Source organism: Podarcis muralis, chromosome 1, assembly GCF_964188315.1.
Source record: "Podarcis muralis chromosome 1, rPodMur119.hap1.1, whole genome shotgun sequence".
NCBI lineage: Eukaryota > Metazoa > Chordata > Lepidosauria > Squamata > Lacertidae > Podarcis > Podarcis muralis.
This window is the reverse complement of record NC_135655.1, coordinates 32,671,793-32,689,872: the sequence shown is the minus strand read 5'-3', so window position 1 is coordinate 32,689,872 and position 18,080 is coordinate 32,671,793. Positions and strand designations below refer to the sequence as shown.

At 43.2% G+C, this 18,080-nt stretch overlaps 1 protein-coding gene across 4 annotated transcripts in view; it reads left to right on the top strand.

Moving 5' to 3' along the window:
- MIPOL1 (mirror-image polydactyly 1) overlaps positions 1-12,300 on the top strand; it is a 193,236-nt gene extending 180,936 nt beyond the window's left edge. For all 4 annotated transcript variants that reach the window (XM_077925815.1, XM_077925813.1, XM_077925823.1 and 1 more), the window contains one exon: positions 11,234-12,300. In XM_077925815.1, the coding sequence (XP_077781941.1) occupies positions 11,234-11,300 (67 nt within the window). In that variant the 3' untranslated portion in view covers positions 11,301-12,300. The remainder of the gene's footprint in view (positions 1-11,233) is intronic.
- The last annotated feature ends 5,780 nt before the right edge of the window (positions 12,301-18,080 follow it).

The following is an 18,080-nucleotide window of genomic DNA, read 5'->3' as shown; positions in this document are numbered from 1 at the left end:
TGAATAAATAACAAAAAGATGTATCAAGTCTTTAAAATGTATTTCTGTTAATTATGGATTCTGCCAGATGCCTTACCTGAGTCATCAGGCAGAAGAACCTCTGATAGTTTCAGATGAAATATGTCCATATAGAAATATTACTATTTTTTTCACAATCTAGCCAACCACTTAAATTCCTGCTGCATAAGAGTTGCTGAGCAGTTCTGTTTATATCCATTGATAAAGATGGTGTATATAACTTAAGCTTCAAATTGTATATTCCTTTTTTTTTTTAACCACATAAAAGTTTATCAGAGTTTTAAATCCTTCCCAGTTTTGAAGGGTTCCGGTCTAATTTTAAGAAAATTCGGTATTCTTTAGGAGAAAACACAATAAAGTACTGGCCATCTTGTCAAAATTTTGAGCTGATGTTTATCTTTGTAAATTGTCTTCACCAACAGACAATGGCACCTACATGTGGCTTGAAGCAAAGGGCTCACTGAGGTAGTCCTTCAGCGTCTGATGAGTCTTATTCCCCCCCCCCACACACACACAATCATTGGAAAAGTAATAATGAGAATAATGCTTCTGGTGTCCATTACAGTTCTTTTGGGCACTTCCAGATGTCACTCTGATTCATGGTGTGAGATTGTTCTGTTCTCTTGTAAGGCAATGTGATTGCTTGCAAGGGTGGTGGTGGGGGATAGTTTTATGTCGTAAGGACGATGAGAGAGAATAAAAATTAAAAGGACACAGTGCCAAAAGATTTGTTGCAAAGTTTGCCAAATACGCAATACAGAGTGATGGAGAAGGAACAGTTTGTGTTGGTTATACTGTCCAGAGGATGCTTAATGGAGGACACTTGGTATTTTAAACCAGGACTATAAACAATCAGAGAGGACACACAAGGGAGCGGCAAGCGTTTAAGTCATCATGGAATGCTTGTTTAGAACACACAGAACTTGGAATATGATGCTCTGAAACTAACGCCATTAATTTTAACAGGTCATGGGCTCAGCACCAGTGTTTCCGGAGACTCTCACCTTATTTAAACAGTGCTGCAAAGCATGCCTTCAACTGCATTTTTACATGATCTGCCTGCAAGTCTACCAACAATTACAAAAACCCATAGGCAGCCAATCTGGGGTTCTCCATATGCTGTTGGATGCCAGCTTTCAATAGTCCTAGCCTGCATAGCCAATGGACAGGGATGATGGGAGTTGTAGTCCAGCTCCCATGCTTGTTACCCCTGCTTTATAACCATGCCTCACTGGATGGGAGCCAGTGTGGTGTAGTGGTTAAGAGTGGTAGTCTCGTAATCTGGGGAACCGGGTTTGCGTCTCCGCTCCTCCACATGCAGCTGCTGGGTGACCTTGGGCCAGTCACACTTCTTTGAAGTCTCTCAGCCCCACTCACCTCACAGAGTGTTTGTTGTGGGGGAGGAAGGGAAAGGAGATTGTTAGCCGCTTTGAGACTCCTGAAGGGGAGTGAAAGGCGGGATATCAAATCCAAACTCTTCTTCTTCTTCTGGATATTGATTGGTGGAAAAGACATTTATGAAAAAGGACAACGGGTGATCCAATGTTGCAGGGAGGGAGCACATTTTGTCCCATTCATTTTCTGCCCTTAAGGATATAATTAAACCAACTTTTCAAAATCGTGGGGCAGGAAGTCACTCTGAAAGATGAGATCACTTGTTCACTTTTCAAGCCAGCTTTGAAACCTACTTTTCTCCCATAAAAAGCTGTAGTGAAATTGACAAGACTCATTCACAGTGCCAAGTAATATCAATACAGATAGTCCACAGTTCTGTCGCGTGGACTCAAACCATCAACCTTCTGATCTTCTGTGAGGTTGCCAGGGTGTGCATGGCCTCCAAACAGCAACAAGTGTAAAGCAAAAGATCAGAAAACTATCACAAAATACAGCAGCTGCTCATAAATAAACAAGATGGATGATCTGTTACTCATAGGTAGGAATTGCTTTGGGCAAAGACAAAGGACAATGATGAGAAAGACCACTATGTGACTAAGCCCGCAGTTCTCCCCACAAAAAACCAATATTGACCATCTGAAGAACACCTCATAGCTTCAGCTGATTTTAGAGATAGCGATATTGCATGTTTTGATCACTCCTAGATATAATGTGGTGATGTTTTTATGATGCATACCATGGACAGGAAGAAACCAGAGGTCAAAAAACCTCTAGTTTTGCACTGTATTTGCTGTGCAACAATGAAGAACACTGCAAAATAAATGTGCAACTCCCATTGGTAGTATTTCTGATCATATTACATGATCAGTGTATGAATGTGGCTGTGTAAACCCCCTCAAGAAGATTCATTCATTTATTCATTTATTTACGGCTATTAGCCCATAAAATATGTACAAACATAAAAAAGCACAAAGGCTTAAAAACCGAAATATCTGACAACAGAAGGTGAACACTGCAATGCAAGGGTGGGTCATTGGGCAGAGCCAAATAACAGGATGGGGCCCGGAGAGCTCCAAGGGACGGTTCACAGAAAAAGGAAAACTGAAGACGAGATCCGACATGCACTCTCATCATAACTGTCCGATTAGATTTTGATGTTGTTGTTGTTTTTTGGTGGTTTTTGCGTGTGAGATAACCGCATTCAGGAATCTCGCCACCTGCAGAGTAACAGAAGGATCTGTATCCTGCAAAAGCAGTGCGGCGACCCCTCAAGAAGAATTACAGACCTAATGTAGTCTGCTGGTGATGTAACTACAATTCATATGAACCTAGGCTCACATGCATTAGCAAACAGTTTGCCCATGAAGCTGAGCTAACTGTGCTACAGACAGCATTTGTACTGAAGTATTTATTAGTTTGAAGGGAGGTGAAATCACTGCTTCCTGAAGAATACTGGCAGCGCCCTGTCTTGGTCCCTTCAAAAAGTCATGAACTTCAGCAAGATTCACACTCCCCTAGCTGTGTGGCAATTTCCACTGAAGAGCAGTCATCCCAGAGAAGAAGAGCATTCAGTGTTATACTCATATATAGCATAGAGGTTAGGGCCAAAAACCTCATGTTGTCAATTTGGTGTCTAGACAGCAGCTAGGATATAAGGTACAGAAACCCAAATAGTAGTTCTTTTTGAACTTTTTGGGACCCGATTTCCAGAACAGTAGCTGTGTTAGGCAGCTGTACCAAAAACAACAAAGGCTGCATACACATTCCCTGTTTACTCTGCATCCTGTGCCCTCCCATCACTGGTGTGAGAAGCGATATACACACAAAATAAGCCACAATCCTTTATTTATCCTGTTGCTTCCTAAGAAATACTATCTTTTGATGTGTCGTCCCCCCCACAAACCAGCTTTGATCCAGTGAAAGAAACAATGGCCTTGCTTCATTTTAAGCCAGTAGCATGTATACAACCAAAGCCTCTCATAGGGTTGACATATTTCAAAAAGTGAAAATCCAGACACAAATGTTGTTGAGTTTTTTTTTGGCAAAGTGGTTGTGTTTGCTTTTTTTTTTTTTTTATGTTGTGCTTTTTTTTGCAAAATCTCAAAAATAATGAAGTTTTTGAGCTATTCAACAAAATCAAGAAGTCCGACATGGATTGCCATACGTCCAGATTTTCAAGGACATTTCAGTGATTTCCGCCTGGACCCTGCTTCAGACTGCAGTATTCCAGCTATGTCTAGGAAATTCCGGACATATGGCAACCCTAGTCTCATAGCACTGTAAATGACTAATAATGCTGCCATATTAAATTTGTTATAGGCAAAGTCCTGTTTCCTGCTCCTATTCTGAATAGTACATTCAGGTATTCGGTTCATTTGTTGTTGACTTTATATCCCACCTTTCACACCCTAGTGAAACTCACAAAGGTAATGATGAAAATGTTTGTTTACTTTTGAAACTTATCTCTCTCCTTTGTCTTAAGACCTCAGGGTGGAATCCAATAATAACACATAAAGCCGTCAACAAATATCAAAACACAACACAGTTCTGCACATTTAGAAGCAATAATTTGTCACTGTTGCTGCACAGGCAAATTATTTGAGGTTTGAAAGCCTTGAAGAAACAGGCAGGTGTCTAAAGGTCATCGCCACCACCATCTGTTTACTTGTATATCACTTTTCCACAAAATTGTGCCCATGGTGGATCACAATGTATCAAATGAACAACATATTGCAGTTTTTTAAAAATTCAGAATGGTTAGAAAATAACTGTGAGGTCAGTAAGTAAATACAAAAGTAAATAAATCCACGCAACATTGTTTCAAGACAATACAAATAAGCTAACTTAATTTTAACAGCTTGAAACTAAACTGGAGAGAGAATAATGCCAAACACAAAGATAAAATGGAAGTTTAGAAAACTGAGGGTGGGGGGTGTCACCACCCCAAAAAGGCATTCCACAGAAGAGCTCCACAGTTAACTTCCCTGCTTTGTGGGGTAGTCACACTTCTCCCTTGGGGCAGACCTCCTTCCCAGCTCTTACTCACCTCACACCTGCAGTGGGAATAAAGATTGCCACTCCTCTTTCAAGCCCCACATACACTCATAGTTTTGATATATTTTTTCTCTCACCAAACATCTCTTCCAGCGCTGTCCTCAAGACACTTAGAAACCGGGTCCAGGCATCAGGTTGACAGCATTGATGCCAGCCAGGACAGGGGGCGGAGAGTGAGTTCCGTAGCTGATGAAATTTTGAGGGGGTCCCTCCATCTGGCAAGTCAAACCACCAGAAGAGGGCCTCCCCAGCAGACTTCAAGTCATGGGCAGGAAGAGTCACAAGCCTTTGGGGGCTTTGCATTTCACAACCACATCCTTGAGGTGGGCTCCGTAACCAGTGAAGTACTCTGAGGATGAGTATAATATATCATAATAATGGAAGAATAACATAGACGAGTATCCACATACTCTTTGCATTCTTCATATTTTGTTCTGCAGCGCCTGTATGATGGGCTGCCCTTGAAGCTGTCCCAGAAACTCCAGCGGGTACAGAATGCTGCAGCGAGGCTCCTCACGGGGTCCCTGCCATGGGAGCATATTCACCCAGTGCTTTTCAAGCTGCACTGGCTCCCGGTGAAGTACAGGGTCAGATTTAAGGTGCTGCTTTTGACCTTTAAAGCCCTTCACTGCCTAGGACCCTCTTACCTAAGGGACCACCTCTCCTGGTATGCCCCACGGAGAGCCTCAAGGTCCATAAATAGCAACACCCTAGTGGTCCCGGGCCCTAAGGAAGTTAGATTAGCTTCAACCAGAGCCAGGGCCTTTTCAACTCTGGCTCCGGCCTGGTGGAACGCTCTGTCTCATGAGACCAGGGCCCTGCAGGATCTGATTTCTTTCCGCAGGGCCTGTAAGACAGAGTTGTTCCGCCTGGCCAATTTGATTCCCTCCCTCCCTCTCTTTCTTTTTTCTTTTCCTTCTCCTCCTGCGATGAGGCTACATTTTAATATTTTAATGTTTCAATATTTTAATGTTGTATTTTAATTTTGTTTTTAAGTTGTAATCATTCAACTTGTTTTTATTATTGCTTGTAAGCCGCTCTGAGCCCGGCCTTGGCTGGGGAGGGCGGGGTATAAATAAAAATCATTATTATTATTATTATTATTATTATTATTATGCTTGTAAAAAAAAAACAAAAAACTCCAGAACTGCATATTATGTTCAGGAGTGATCAAATTTCCCCTGCATTTGGGTGGAAAGTTACCAGTGTGATAGAAATGTATTTGGTTTATATTCAGTAGAACATCTCTGATTACGAATATGTTACAAACAGAGCTTGTTCATAAATCCTAGATATGTGAAAGCCTAGAAATTCTCTTGCAGTTGCTGCTCCATCTCTTTCTCTCTCCTGTCTTTTACATACATCTGTGATCAGCGTGTGTGCCAATTTCTGCAGCCTCCTTGATCAAGGTGACTTCTTTCAGGCCCAGCACAACAAAGTAACTGGAAACCAGGCAGACCCAAGTCCTGCTCAGCGTTGTAGCTTTGGGCAATCACCTTTATTAGTGCTAAAGGTAAAAAGGGACCCCTGACCATTAGGTCCAGTCGTGGCCGACTCTGGGGTTGCGGCGCTCATCTCGCTTTACTGGCCGAGGGAGCCGGCGTTGGTCCACAAACAGTTTTTCCGGGTCATGTGGCCAGCATGACTAAGCCGCTTCTGGCGAACCAGAGCAGCGCACAGAAATGCCGTTTACCCTCCCGCCGGAGCGGTACCTATTTATCTACTTGCACTTTGACGTGCTAGGTGGGCAGGAGCTGGGACCGAACAACGGATCTAATGCACAACTTAGCTAAATGCCTAAACAAAGTTGTTCCAAGTAAACGTATTTGGCATGATACTGCTTTATTGCACATTTTAACCATGGATTTATGTACTTTAGTGGGGTTGTTTTATTGTGTATTTTAATTATGGATGTTTATATTTTAATGGTTGTGTAAATTGATGTTTATACTTTTATAAGCATTTTATGCTTAGAAACCTATTTTGGAATTAAACAGTATGTAAATTAATAAACTATTAGAAATGAATAATGGTGATGCTGGCTGCTTAAATACTATTGTTCACTTTTTATAACCTTTTATGAGCACGGTCTTCTTTGGCTATCACTTGTAGCCGAGTAAGATTGTCTTCCATAAACATGGTTTTAACAGTGAGTCCGTAAGTGACTATGGAGGCCAGTTCTGGATCCACATGTCCTTTCACAGTGGGAACATAGATTTCCAGGCGGAAGTTGATTATGGTGAGGGTTTGCCAAGCGTGCCTTCCTCTTAGCACGTTTTTCCCTTTTGTCCCGATTTCGAGTGCCTTCAAAATCCATGATACCTTTGGTAAAGGCTGTTCTCCAATTAGAGCGCTCACAGGCCAGTGTTTCCCAGTTGTCGGTGTTTATATTACTTTTTTTTAGCACAGTAAAGTCCTGGCTTCAGATCTTGCCTCTGCCATTAACTCACTTGGTGACCTTAAGTGATCCCAGCCCCAGCACAGCACCTTTGGGCAGCTGATAGGTACCAGGAACCTGATGGGGCCCACTGATGCCCTGTGGCTTATGATTCCAATGCCAGTTGGCTTGAAGCTACCATTTTAATTTCCTAAAGTGCCCCAGCGCAGTGACACACCAGTACATTGTGGGAAATTTTAATGGCAACTCCAAGCCACTCAGTGTTGATGGCAGCACTGGCATCCACCACTGTCATTACCCAACCATGTAAACCTATCAGGGCCCACTGTCATCAAGGCTGGATTATCCCTGGTGCAACTGAAGCAATTGCGTCAGGGCCAATACCTGCTAAGCAGTCCAGAGTCTGGGCTTCTACTTGAAAAATGGGCCTGCTGAAACAATGAGGATGATAACCTGTGTTCATTGGCCGGCTGGCCAATGTGACCTGTCTCCTGCTGTTGTGCAGTGCACTGGGCACTGTTTGCTGTGGAATTTGCTCTATATGTTGTGTGTGTGTGTGTGTGTGTGTGTGTGTGTAGAGAGAGAGAGAGAGAGAGAGAGAGAGAGAGAGAGAGAGAGAGTGCTTTTCGAAGAGCAGCCAAAATTTTATTTTGGCCAGTCCAGCCCAATCTGGTTGTACTATCCCAAGTACTATTTCTGAATGAAAAGCACTTTTTTAGATAAATACTTTTCTCTTCAAGTGTAATTTGCTGCTTTTGAGATGTAGTTCCTGCTTTGGGTCCATTTCTTTCATACCCAGAAAAAGCTTAATTCCTCTTGTTACCATTGATTAAACCTGCAACGTTTTTTCCGGAATAAAACAAAGAGCAAAGTGGTCTTGCATTCCTGATGCGTGGTGTGGTCTACCTCATTTTGATGATAGCCGTCATCATTCATCTGAAGAGCCATAGCCATGATTGCTAAGCCTCATTATTTTCAATGAGGCCTGACAGTTTCAGAGTTAACCAGAAGACAGCAACTTTCATCCTATGGGTATTTCTTTTCAAGCATGGGTGACTCCTCATTGACTTGTCAATTGTGTTCCCTGGTGGTGGTTGGTCGCATCTCCTTATATGTCTGTACTCTTGAGGCTCATAAGTAAGCCCTCCAGCCATTGTCTTTCCCATTCCCTTCCCATGCATGGTATTACTTTGCTGACAAATGTTGGTGGGCTTTCTTCTGTTGCTGAAGGGGATAAAATGAAAACAAGACAAGAGCCACATTGAGGTGGAATGTGTCTTGCTGTGGCCGCCCCCCAAGAACTGAGAGACAACTCCAGTAGCATTACCTGTGGATGGGAGTGCGCTGAGCTTGCTCCCCCTGAGGAATTCCACGACTTCCAAATATTTGCATCGTCTTCCATAATAAAATGTTTGCACGCTAAGAAGGTACCACAGTGTTTAGCCTGTATCTCTCAGGTTTCACGCAGACAGGCTAGACTGGTACATTCCCAGCTTTTACATCTTAAGCAATGTTGAGCCCACACAGACATCTGAATTGTTAGGTTTTCTGTTTCATCGTGCCAAGTGATAAGAAAATAATTACATATCACTTACGAAATGGTGCAGAAGGAACTTGCTTTAGCTGGGGCAAAGGCTCTCCATCCAATTTCAGGCAGTTCTGCCACCGTGCTGCGGCCCCATACAATGCCACCCTCACTGTTCAGAGGGAACCTGATCATCTAAAATGGGGGGGGGGGCGTGTTGAGGGGGGTATAACTTGGAAGAGGAGAAGGGGAACGAATGGTCACCTCCTGCTTGTGCAAACTTTGGATTCCCCCTCCATTAAAAAGAATGGTAAAAACTTCCAAATCTGCTGCCTGATTCATCAGGGAGGACCAACATACTCTTATCATGGATTAAGCTTATCTGAATGTTGCAGCCCTCGTTTATAAATGATGATTTTTAAGTTTCAAAAAAGTAACTTTGCAACCCTGTACACACACTTGAGGTTAAGCCCCATTGGAATTAGAGCAGGCATAGGCAAATTCGGCCCTCCAGATGGTTTGGGACTACAACTCCCATCATCTCTAGCTAACAGGACCAGTAGCCAGGGATGATGGGAATTGTAGTCTCAAAAAACGTCTGAAGGGCCAAGTTTGCCTATGCCTGAATTGGAGGGTTTAAACTTTTTAGACACATACAGAAGGGTTTTAGTTCAGTGGGAAAGCATTCTGGAGGTTCAGTGTTTGGAAGCTGCATGGGGAATTGCTCATCACCCTTTATCCTACTGGGACCGGTAGGCATCCGCTTATTCCAAGTAGCCATGAGCACATCTGCATGTGTGCAGCCTTCTGTTGCTCTCCTGGTTCACTTGACCTGCATAAATTTCTTCAGTATCACAGAGCATAGTAAAAGGAGTTAAACCTCTCTGTCACCATTTCCTGTTTCTTGCTGAAAGCCTTATTGCCTGCCACTCACCCCGCCCCCTTCTCCCCTACCAATGTTTTTACGTAGTGGGTGGATTCCTAATCTAGTTTCAGGGATGAAGTTTTCTGAATAGTGCAATAAAAAGCACAGTTGGAAGGAGCCTAGAGTCTCCTGGAAAATGTGAGAGTTTCGATACCTAGCGTGCACCTCTGTCAGTATCAGATACTTCTGCTTGGATCACTAAAACCAAAGCAGCTATCTTTGTAGAGCTTGCAGTTATCTGCTATAAAGCTAGCTCTCTCTCTCTCTCTCTCTCTCTCTCTCTCTCTCTCTCTCTCACTCTCACTCTCTCTCTCTCTCAGGTTACCAGATTTTTTTCAAAGAATCCGGGGACACTTTTTTTTTTTTTTTTTTTTGAAAAGAGGGGGTAAAATATTTTTTTAAAATTATTTTAAAAATAAATACAGTGGTACCTCGGGTTACAGACGCTTCAGGTTACAGACTCTGCTAACCCAGAAATAGTACCTCAGGTTAAGAACTTTGCTTCAGGATGAGAACAGAAATCGTGCTCCGGTGGTGCAGCGGCAGCTGGAGGTCCCATTAGCTAAAGTGGTACCTCAGGTTAAGAACAGTTTCAGGTTAAGAAAGGACCTCCAGAATTAAGTTCTTAACCTGAGGTGCCACTGTAAAGAAGTAATATATTCTCTTCTGTGGTCTCCTCTGTCGCATAGCCTTCATCTGGGCCTCATCTGCTCTCTTGGAGCACTAGCTGCCATGGAGTAGGTTCAGGTTGGTCCTGGACTTGGCTGCATGTCCTTGCCCTCCTGGTGTTCTCCTACCTCTCCTCCGCAGCGGCACGGCAAGGTCAGGGCTCCCCTCTTTTTTCTCCTTCCTCTTTCTCTTTCTTCCTTCTCCTTCTCTTCTCCTCCTTCTCACTGTGTCAGCTCCGGGGTTTTTACTGGCCCTGGAGCGCCACTGGGCAGTTGGCCAGGTGACCAAGCTCTCTTGCTCCTAGCTTGATATGGGTTGTGGGAGGGGGGTCCAGCGGTTCCCCCAGTTGATGCACCGGGCATCCCCGGTTCCCCCTCGGCACTGGCAGCGGCAGTCTCAGCAGCCCAGAGCCAGCCTGGTAGCGCAGTTGGCTCTGGCTGGCTTCAGGAGCTGCTTGCTGCTGTGGCACCCGCCATTTTGCCTCGCCAGAACTCCCTATATGATGTGTCTTGTGCCAATGAAGCAATCACACAACATTCATTCCCTACTAATAAATGTACAACACTTAAAATATAAATCTGAGGACATTAAATGAAATCCGAGGACGTTCCGGGGACGGATTTTGTTCGGGGACACATTTGTAAATCCAGGGACTGTCCCCAGGAAACGGCGACGTCTGGTAACCATATATATCTCTTTCTCTCATCCATGAGAACAAATTCATTTGCACTTAACATTCTTCACATATGATGGAACATGATTTCCTTCTTGTATAACTATGTTGATGTTTTTAGCTTTACTGAGGGCAATTTATTGAAATTCCCAATGGCAAAAAGTACTGTATATTTTAATATACTAGTGTTGGATTTGCTCCCCTTCTCTCTGCCCCCCCCAAACAGGAACCAAATTTGCTGCTTGTGTGAAGGCATCTCTGCAAGAAGCTTCACACACAAGCAGTCGGCAGTACTGTGCAAACTTGAGAGATGCGGGGTTCTCAGATATTGTGTTTACTACGAAGTGGGAGATGAGTTAACACGCTCTTCTGACTGGGACGGGGCTGGGCTGTAGGTTAAAAGTTCCTCGCAAATTGTCTGCATTCTGCCTTGGGAGCCTGTCTCTGTTACAGTAATGCTTTGTTTCCTAGCATGACCACCCCTGGGACTTATTGGTCCAGAGCAAACACTGTCTCTTTCAGCCTGGACATTCCTAATATTAGTTTCCTTTTCTTCACTCGCCTCCCCCATTCCAGGTTGCAAAGGCTGGTGGACGTCCTAAGGAAGAAGATTGGCGCAGGGACCATTAGGACGGTGATCTGATAGAAAACTCCAGTCTGGGGAAGCATTCACATCTGGTGACCAGGCTGCTTCATTCAGCGCTGTGTAAACATTAAAGCCTTAACTTAGCAAACAGTTGTTAGAAGTGGGACACTCCAACGACATTCCAAGCCGAGATAAAATCAAATCATAAATGTTTAACCACTTGGCTGCTGAGTTCTGTGATTTGTCCAAAGGTATCCCAACGAAAATTTATTTACTTTCATAGCAGATCTGTTTTGGTAGGGTTAGCAAGCCTTTGAGAAAGTTTGTGTGTTGTATACACACACACACACACTATGGGCAATTGTTTCTTTACCAAGTGTAGCCTGCTTAGTCAGGTCTTAACTCTTTCTGCCTAATATAAGATGCAAAACCTTTCAGATTATTCTTGAACTCTAAATCCACTGGGTTGAATATAAATATTGAAATTATCCGATAATGCTAGCATTCAAGATGTATGTAAATGATAGGAGATCAGAATAAAAATATACATCTAATATATTTGTAAAATGTTGCATTTTCTCTTCAAGAACACTGTTCGTTTTCTGCCAACACTGTATAGGTTAATGAAAATTGTCCCTGTGCAGACACACTGAAGGGAAGGCATTCAGACCATTTTCAGGAAAAATTAAAACATATATCAAGTAGTAGTAGTTATATCCTGATAATTTAGCAAATTCTTTATGTTCACATCTTAATTGTTCAGTATGTGATTTCTGTGGAGATTCCCAGTCTCATGTTGTACAGAAGCAGAGAAGATTCATTATGTCTCATTTAAAGCAGTCCTTGTTGTTATGAACCCTCTCAAATAAAAGCAAACAAACTGGCGATATGATTAACCTCCCGCAAGAAATGTACACCCGTGTCAGTTTCCTATCATTTAGAATTGCCCAGGCAATCTCTTTCTCCAGCTTTCCTTGATTATTGTTTTACAGATTCAGTGAAAAAGATTATAATGGAAAAAATGAAGGATTGAAGGAAATAAATACTATATGATGTATTTGCTGTGAGTCAATGATTCCTGTTCTGTTTCATTCTCGTTAACTTGGTTTATCCACCATTGCATCTCAGTCTCTGTACACTTGCACATGTGTGCACACACTAAAACTGAGCTGCAGGGGTGAGGACATCCATATTTCTCTGTCCATTTCATACATCCGAAGAAGTGGGCATTGCTCCTTGAAAATACAATACAGCATTTGTTCCTTAACATGTCTCAGGATTTTTGATCTTTTTAATACTACAAACGTACATGGCTATTCTTGGCATAGTACAGAGTAACATGGCTGCTCTTGAAGGAAAAATGGGGGAGGGGGAAATCTGTTGAAGATTCCAAGATTATAAACCCTGCTGCAAAGTTCATCCTCCAGATTCTAACGTCCTCCATACACGTGGGTTGCTTATGGTCTGCAAACTCCTTTCCTCTCAAAAAGACAATCATGAGCAGATATCAGAAGCTGCTTGGGCTAGAAACTAGGAGCTTTTGGTTCTGTGTGCTTCAGCTGCATATGATGAGCTGTCAGAACTGCAGCTTAGATCATCTAGTCAGGTTCTAGAATGGCCCCATCCAGGTTGCCCATTGGGCTGACAGGAAGCGCTATATAAAGACTTCCTGTTTACCCTGGGACCTTGTCTGGGCAACAATGGCTTCCTAGCTCAGGGGTGTTCCTGTGTGTCCTGTCTTGGTTGCTCAGTTCAGATTCTGGGCTCAACTCCTTGTTCTTCTCGGCTCACCTTTGACAGCTGCCTACAGCTCAGCATGACAGACTGGAATACGGTTTATGTCTCTTGATTTACGCAGGAAATGTGAGATGCTTTCTAATTTGCACACTGATCATGATCGTTCTTCCTCCTTCCCAGGGTTCAAAGTAAGAGCCTGTCCCCCCCGCCCGCCCACCCCCACTGGCTAAGATAACAAATGTAATTACCATTGCGAGTCGTGTCACTATTCCTTCAATGCTACATGGAGATACTGTGTATTTTTTCAGCGGGATTGCACAGTGAGTTGTGAGCCATCCATGGTCCATGTCATGGTAAAATATGTAAATAGCATCACGTTGTCTCAGAATAAGAGCATTATTAAAGCTTTCCAGCACTGTAATTAGATTCATGGTAAGCCTCCCCTAAGCCCTCACTAATTAACTATACTGCAACAAGTCAACTTGAACAGGAAAGAAATGGGGACCTTGCATCACCCAGCAATGTTTCCCATTCGGCCCCAAATCATAACCTGACTGTGGTATTTTGTACAGTGGAATCCCCCTCCCTTGACCCAGCCATCCTCTGATATCTTCCCCCCTTCTAAAAAGGGCAGTGTATCTTCCATCCCAAGGCTGACTTCCTCACCCTAGGCTCACAGGGCCCTAGAACCCTCTATTAAGTTGGTGTATCAGGGGCAGTGTCAGCGGGTTGCCCAATATATTCAGAACTGCCAGGGTGATCTATATCACCGTTCTCCATCTTGTATGCCTCTTATCTTTTTGCTATCATTCTCCCTTCCCCTCCCCTCTTTCTGCTACCTTCTTCCCCCTGCCCCAGGTTAAGAACCCTGCCTTAATGGGTTCATCTGGTGAGATTGAAAGCGTGCGCACACACATACACACACATATACATTTTATACACTTCGGGTGGGATTTGCCTAACAAGACACAGCAGTGCAAGCCCTGCACATGGAATTCTGCTTATGCAAAAGAGCTTCGCCCCTCTGCCCTGGTATGCCCCCCCCCCCGAAATAGACTTGGGAGGGTCAGGAGATCCCCCTAGTGCAGGATGCAGGGGGGAAAGGGGAATCTGTTCCATCTGGCAAGCTGAAATTCTGGCACTGGTGGAACAATCAGAACAGGGTGGTGTTGAATTCCTCCTATAGGCCCATGTGGCTTAGTGCAGTGATGTAGGTGCTAAACTTTTTTGTGCATGGTTCCCATCTTAGGCTGGAATGTTCAGGTGGAACCCAGCTCCCATGTATTTGCATATGCAGTCTTTGCATATGAGATTCTGTTTTGCTCTGCATCCAAAGGATGGAAGGAATTATATCCGTTCTTTAGAATCTAAAATTTAGGTATTGGTAAAATAGCTTACCTATGTTATATTACATACTGTATGCATTTTCCCATTTAGCTCTAGGTCTGTGTAAAATGTTTTGTTTTTTTAAAGAGCATTTCATTAGTGAAGCCCTAATGAACCTCCCAAAAGTTCCTTACTTGTTTTAATTTGATTGGAAGTCAGTTGTAGTCTTCAACAGTCTAGACTTTTCATTCTTCAGTTTTGTTGGAGCTGCACGTGTTCCAGGAGGCTTTTAAACAAATAGTTGGAATGGTTGAATGATTTACATTGCCAGTGCCTAGCTAAATATGTAGCCTTTAGAAAAGATGTGGTTTATTTTGGCACGGTTTAAAAAACTCAAATATTTTAAACATTTGTTAAGTTCAAGCTTGCACATTTGAACTAGGAGTATACGTTCCAAAATTGGATCTCAGGTTACCTGTCTCTTACCCTTTTGTAGATTGTAATCCTTTTATTAAAATGGGCTTTGTAAAGGTTGCTTTTAAAAACAATTCAAGGTGAAGGATTGTCATTGCATGAATGCGAGTCAGAAATTAACTGTAAAAATCAAGAAACGGGGGGCTTCAAAACTTTGTATTGATAGTCCAGATTTCGTTTTCTCTTCACCCCCTTTTTTACAGAATAAATACAGTGAAAGAGTACGTTCAGAACAAAGGCTTCTTTGCAGTCAATGTACCTGGTCCTGTTCTTTCACCCAGCAGCATGGTTAAGACATGGCCAGGAAAGTCATCAGCCCAAGTAAGACACAAGAGATCTTCCCATCATCCGATGCCATGTGGCTCCAGCCACTACTCTGTGCAGTACAAGAAATGTGGAAGCCAGTGCAGTGCCACACCTTTCCATGGAGGTAAGTTCCTGGCATGGTGCTAGTTCCTGGGGATGAGATGCAAGATCTGTGGGCTATTTGCATACACAGTGATCTCAGTGCATGGCTGGGTTCTACCCGGTTTTATCTATTTTGCATGCATGTTTGAGGGAGAGGGAGATTGTCCCATCCTATCCCAGGGGTTCAGAACTCCATGGAGAGATCAAAATAAATCTCTTTCCCTCTTCAGGAAATTCCTAAATTTTACTCAGAGTTATAGCTCTTTCATCTCTTGGCTTTTGTTATTGGAGTTCTGGTACATTAGCAACACTTTTATTGCTACATTCAGATAGACTGATTGGTAAATTACGGCTAACCACAGTGGATTTCCTGACTCGGATCTGCTGAGTGGGGTAGTTTTTTTGTCTTTGTTTTGGAAGGACACCTATCAGAAAGTATGAATATGCTGCCTCCTTCCATTGCCAGATTCAACACACACACACAAAAGCCCCTCTGACCCTGCAGGAGGTCTGAGGACAGAGGGCATCCCTTCTCACACGTTTGCCAGAAAACAAGAACTGTTGACCAACATTCTTCCAAAGCAAAACAACTGAAAGGGAATTCCAAAAATTAAGATACATGATACAAAACTGTCTGGGAACTGCTGAAACATGTACGTCTGGAGGCCCAGAGCTTTGTTCTCCAGTATTTGACTTTCACAGATGTTGCTTTATTGTTTCGCAAGTTCTTTATGTAGCCTGGTGGGTGTGTTCTCCCTTGACTATTTATAAAAATCAGCCTCTGAAATATGAGGCCATGAACAAGCAGGATTTTGAGAACTTTCAATAGCTTGGAATCCCCTTCTTTTCCCTGCAAATAAAATTAGCAATTCTTAACGGGGGTCATTGAGGTTACTTGGCGAAGGCACTTTGGTCTGTATCGCTCAGCAAATAAGCAGCCTGCCTTGGTGTGCGTTACTTCACAAACACAAAAATACCCGTAATTTCATAGCCAAGAGTGGAAAGGTTGCATCAACCCTGTGTTGTTTTTTCTGGTTCTCGTCTCATGAATGTGGTGAGCAAACAGCCGTGTGTTGTGAATCGATGCTGAATGATGCAGTGCAGTGTAAAGAAACGTAAAGTGCAGTGGTCAACTGATTTCTCCCGCATGAGAATCCAACATGCACTACCATATTCACTCTACAGCTGCCAAGTCAGTCTATTTTCAGCAAATTTGCAATGGGATGGTGCTTTCCCAAACTAATCCACCATCAAGGAACTTCCACTTAGTTAAAAAAGAAGAAGCAAATTTAGCTAGCGCTCAATTGTTGTTGTTTAGTCGTTTAGTCGTGTCCGACTCTTCGTGACCCCATGGACCAGAGCACGCCAGGCACTCCTGTCTTCCACCGCCTCCCGCAGTTTGGTCAGGCTCATGTTTGTAGCTTCGAGAACACTATCCAACCATCTCATCCTCTGTCGTCCCCTTCTCCTTGTGCCCTCCATCTTTCCCAACATCAGGGTCTTTTCCAGGGAGACTTCTCTTCTCATGAGGTGGCCAAAGTATTGGAGCCTCAACTTCACGATCTGTCCTTCCAGTGAGCACTCAGGTCTGATTTCCTTAAGAATGGATGCGTTTGATCTTCTTGCAGTCCATGGGACTCTCAAGAGTCTCCTCCAGCACCATAATTCAAAAGCATCAATTCTTCGGCGATCAGCCTTCTTTATGGTCCAGCTCTCACTTCCATACATCACTACTGGGAAAACCATGGCTTTAACTATACGGACCTTTGTTGGTAAGGTGATGTCTCTACTTTTTAAGATGTTGTCTAGATTTGCCATCGCCTTTCTCCCAAGGAGCAGGCGTCTTTTAATTTCGTGGCTGCTGTCACCATCTGCAGTGATCATGGAGCCCAAGAAAATAAAATCTCTCACTGCCTCCATTTCTTCCCCTTCTATTTGCCAGGAGGTGATGGGACCAGTGGCCATGATCTTCGTTTTTTTGATGTTGAGCTTCAGACCATATTTTGCGCTCTCCTCTTTCACCCTCATTAAAAGGTTCTTTAATTCATCCTCACTTTCTGCCATCAAGGTTGTGTCATCTGCATATCTGAGGTTGTTGATATTTCTTCCGGCGATCTTAATTCCGGCTTGGGATTCATCCAGCCCAGCCTTTCGCATGATGAATTCTGCATATAAGTTAAATAAGCAGGGGGACAATATACAGCCTTGTCGTACTCCTTTCCCAATTTTGAACCAATCAGTTGTTCCATATCCAGTTCTAACTGTAGCTTCTTGTCCCACATAGAGATTTCTCAGGAGACAGATGAGGTGATCAGGCACTCCCATTTCTTTAAGAACTTGCCATAGTTTGCTGTGGTCGACACAGTCAAAGGCTTTTGCATAGTCAATGAAGCAGAAGTAGATGTCTTTCTGGAACTCTCTAGCTTTCTCCATAATCCAGCGCATGTTTGCAATTTGGTCTCTGGTTCCTCTGCCTCTTCTAAATCCAGCTTGCACTTCTGGGAGTTCTCGGTCCACATACTGCTTAGGCCTGCCTTGTAGAATTTTAAGCATAACCTTGCTAGCGTGTGAAATAAGTGCAATTGTGCGGTAGTTGGAGCATTCTTTGGAGCGCTCAATAGGGATTTATAAAATCTTGTGGTATGTGGAGAGAGTAAACAGAAAAATATGCCTTGCTCTCATTATTCAAGAAACCAGGGTTATCCACTAGAATAGAAAGGTACCTGGTTAGGTCCAGACAGACCTAAGTCCTATACATACTTGCCTAGGAGTAAGTTTCATTGAAATCAATGACACTTTGGAGTATTACTGTATTATTAGTAATAATGCTTAAATTTGTATACTGACCTTCATCTGAAGATCACAGGGCATTACACAATATAAAAGGAGAAC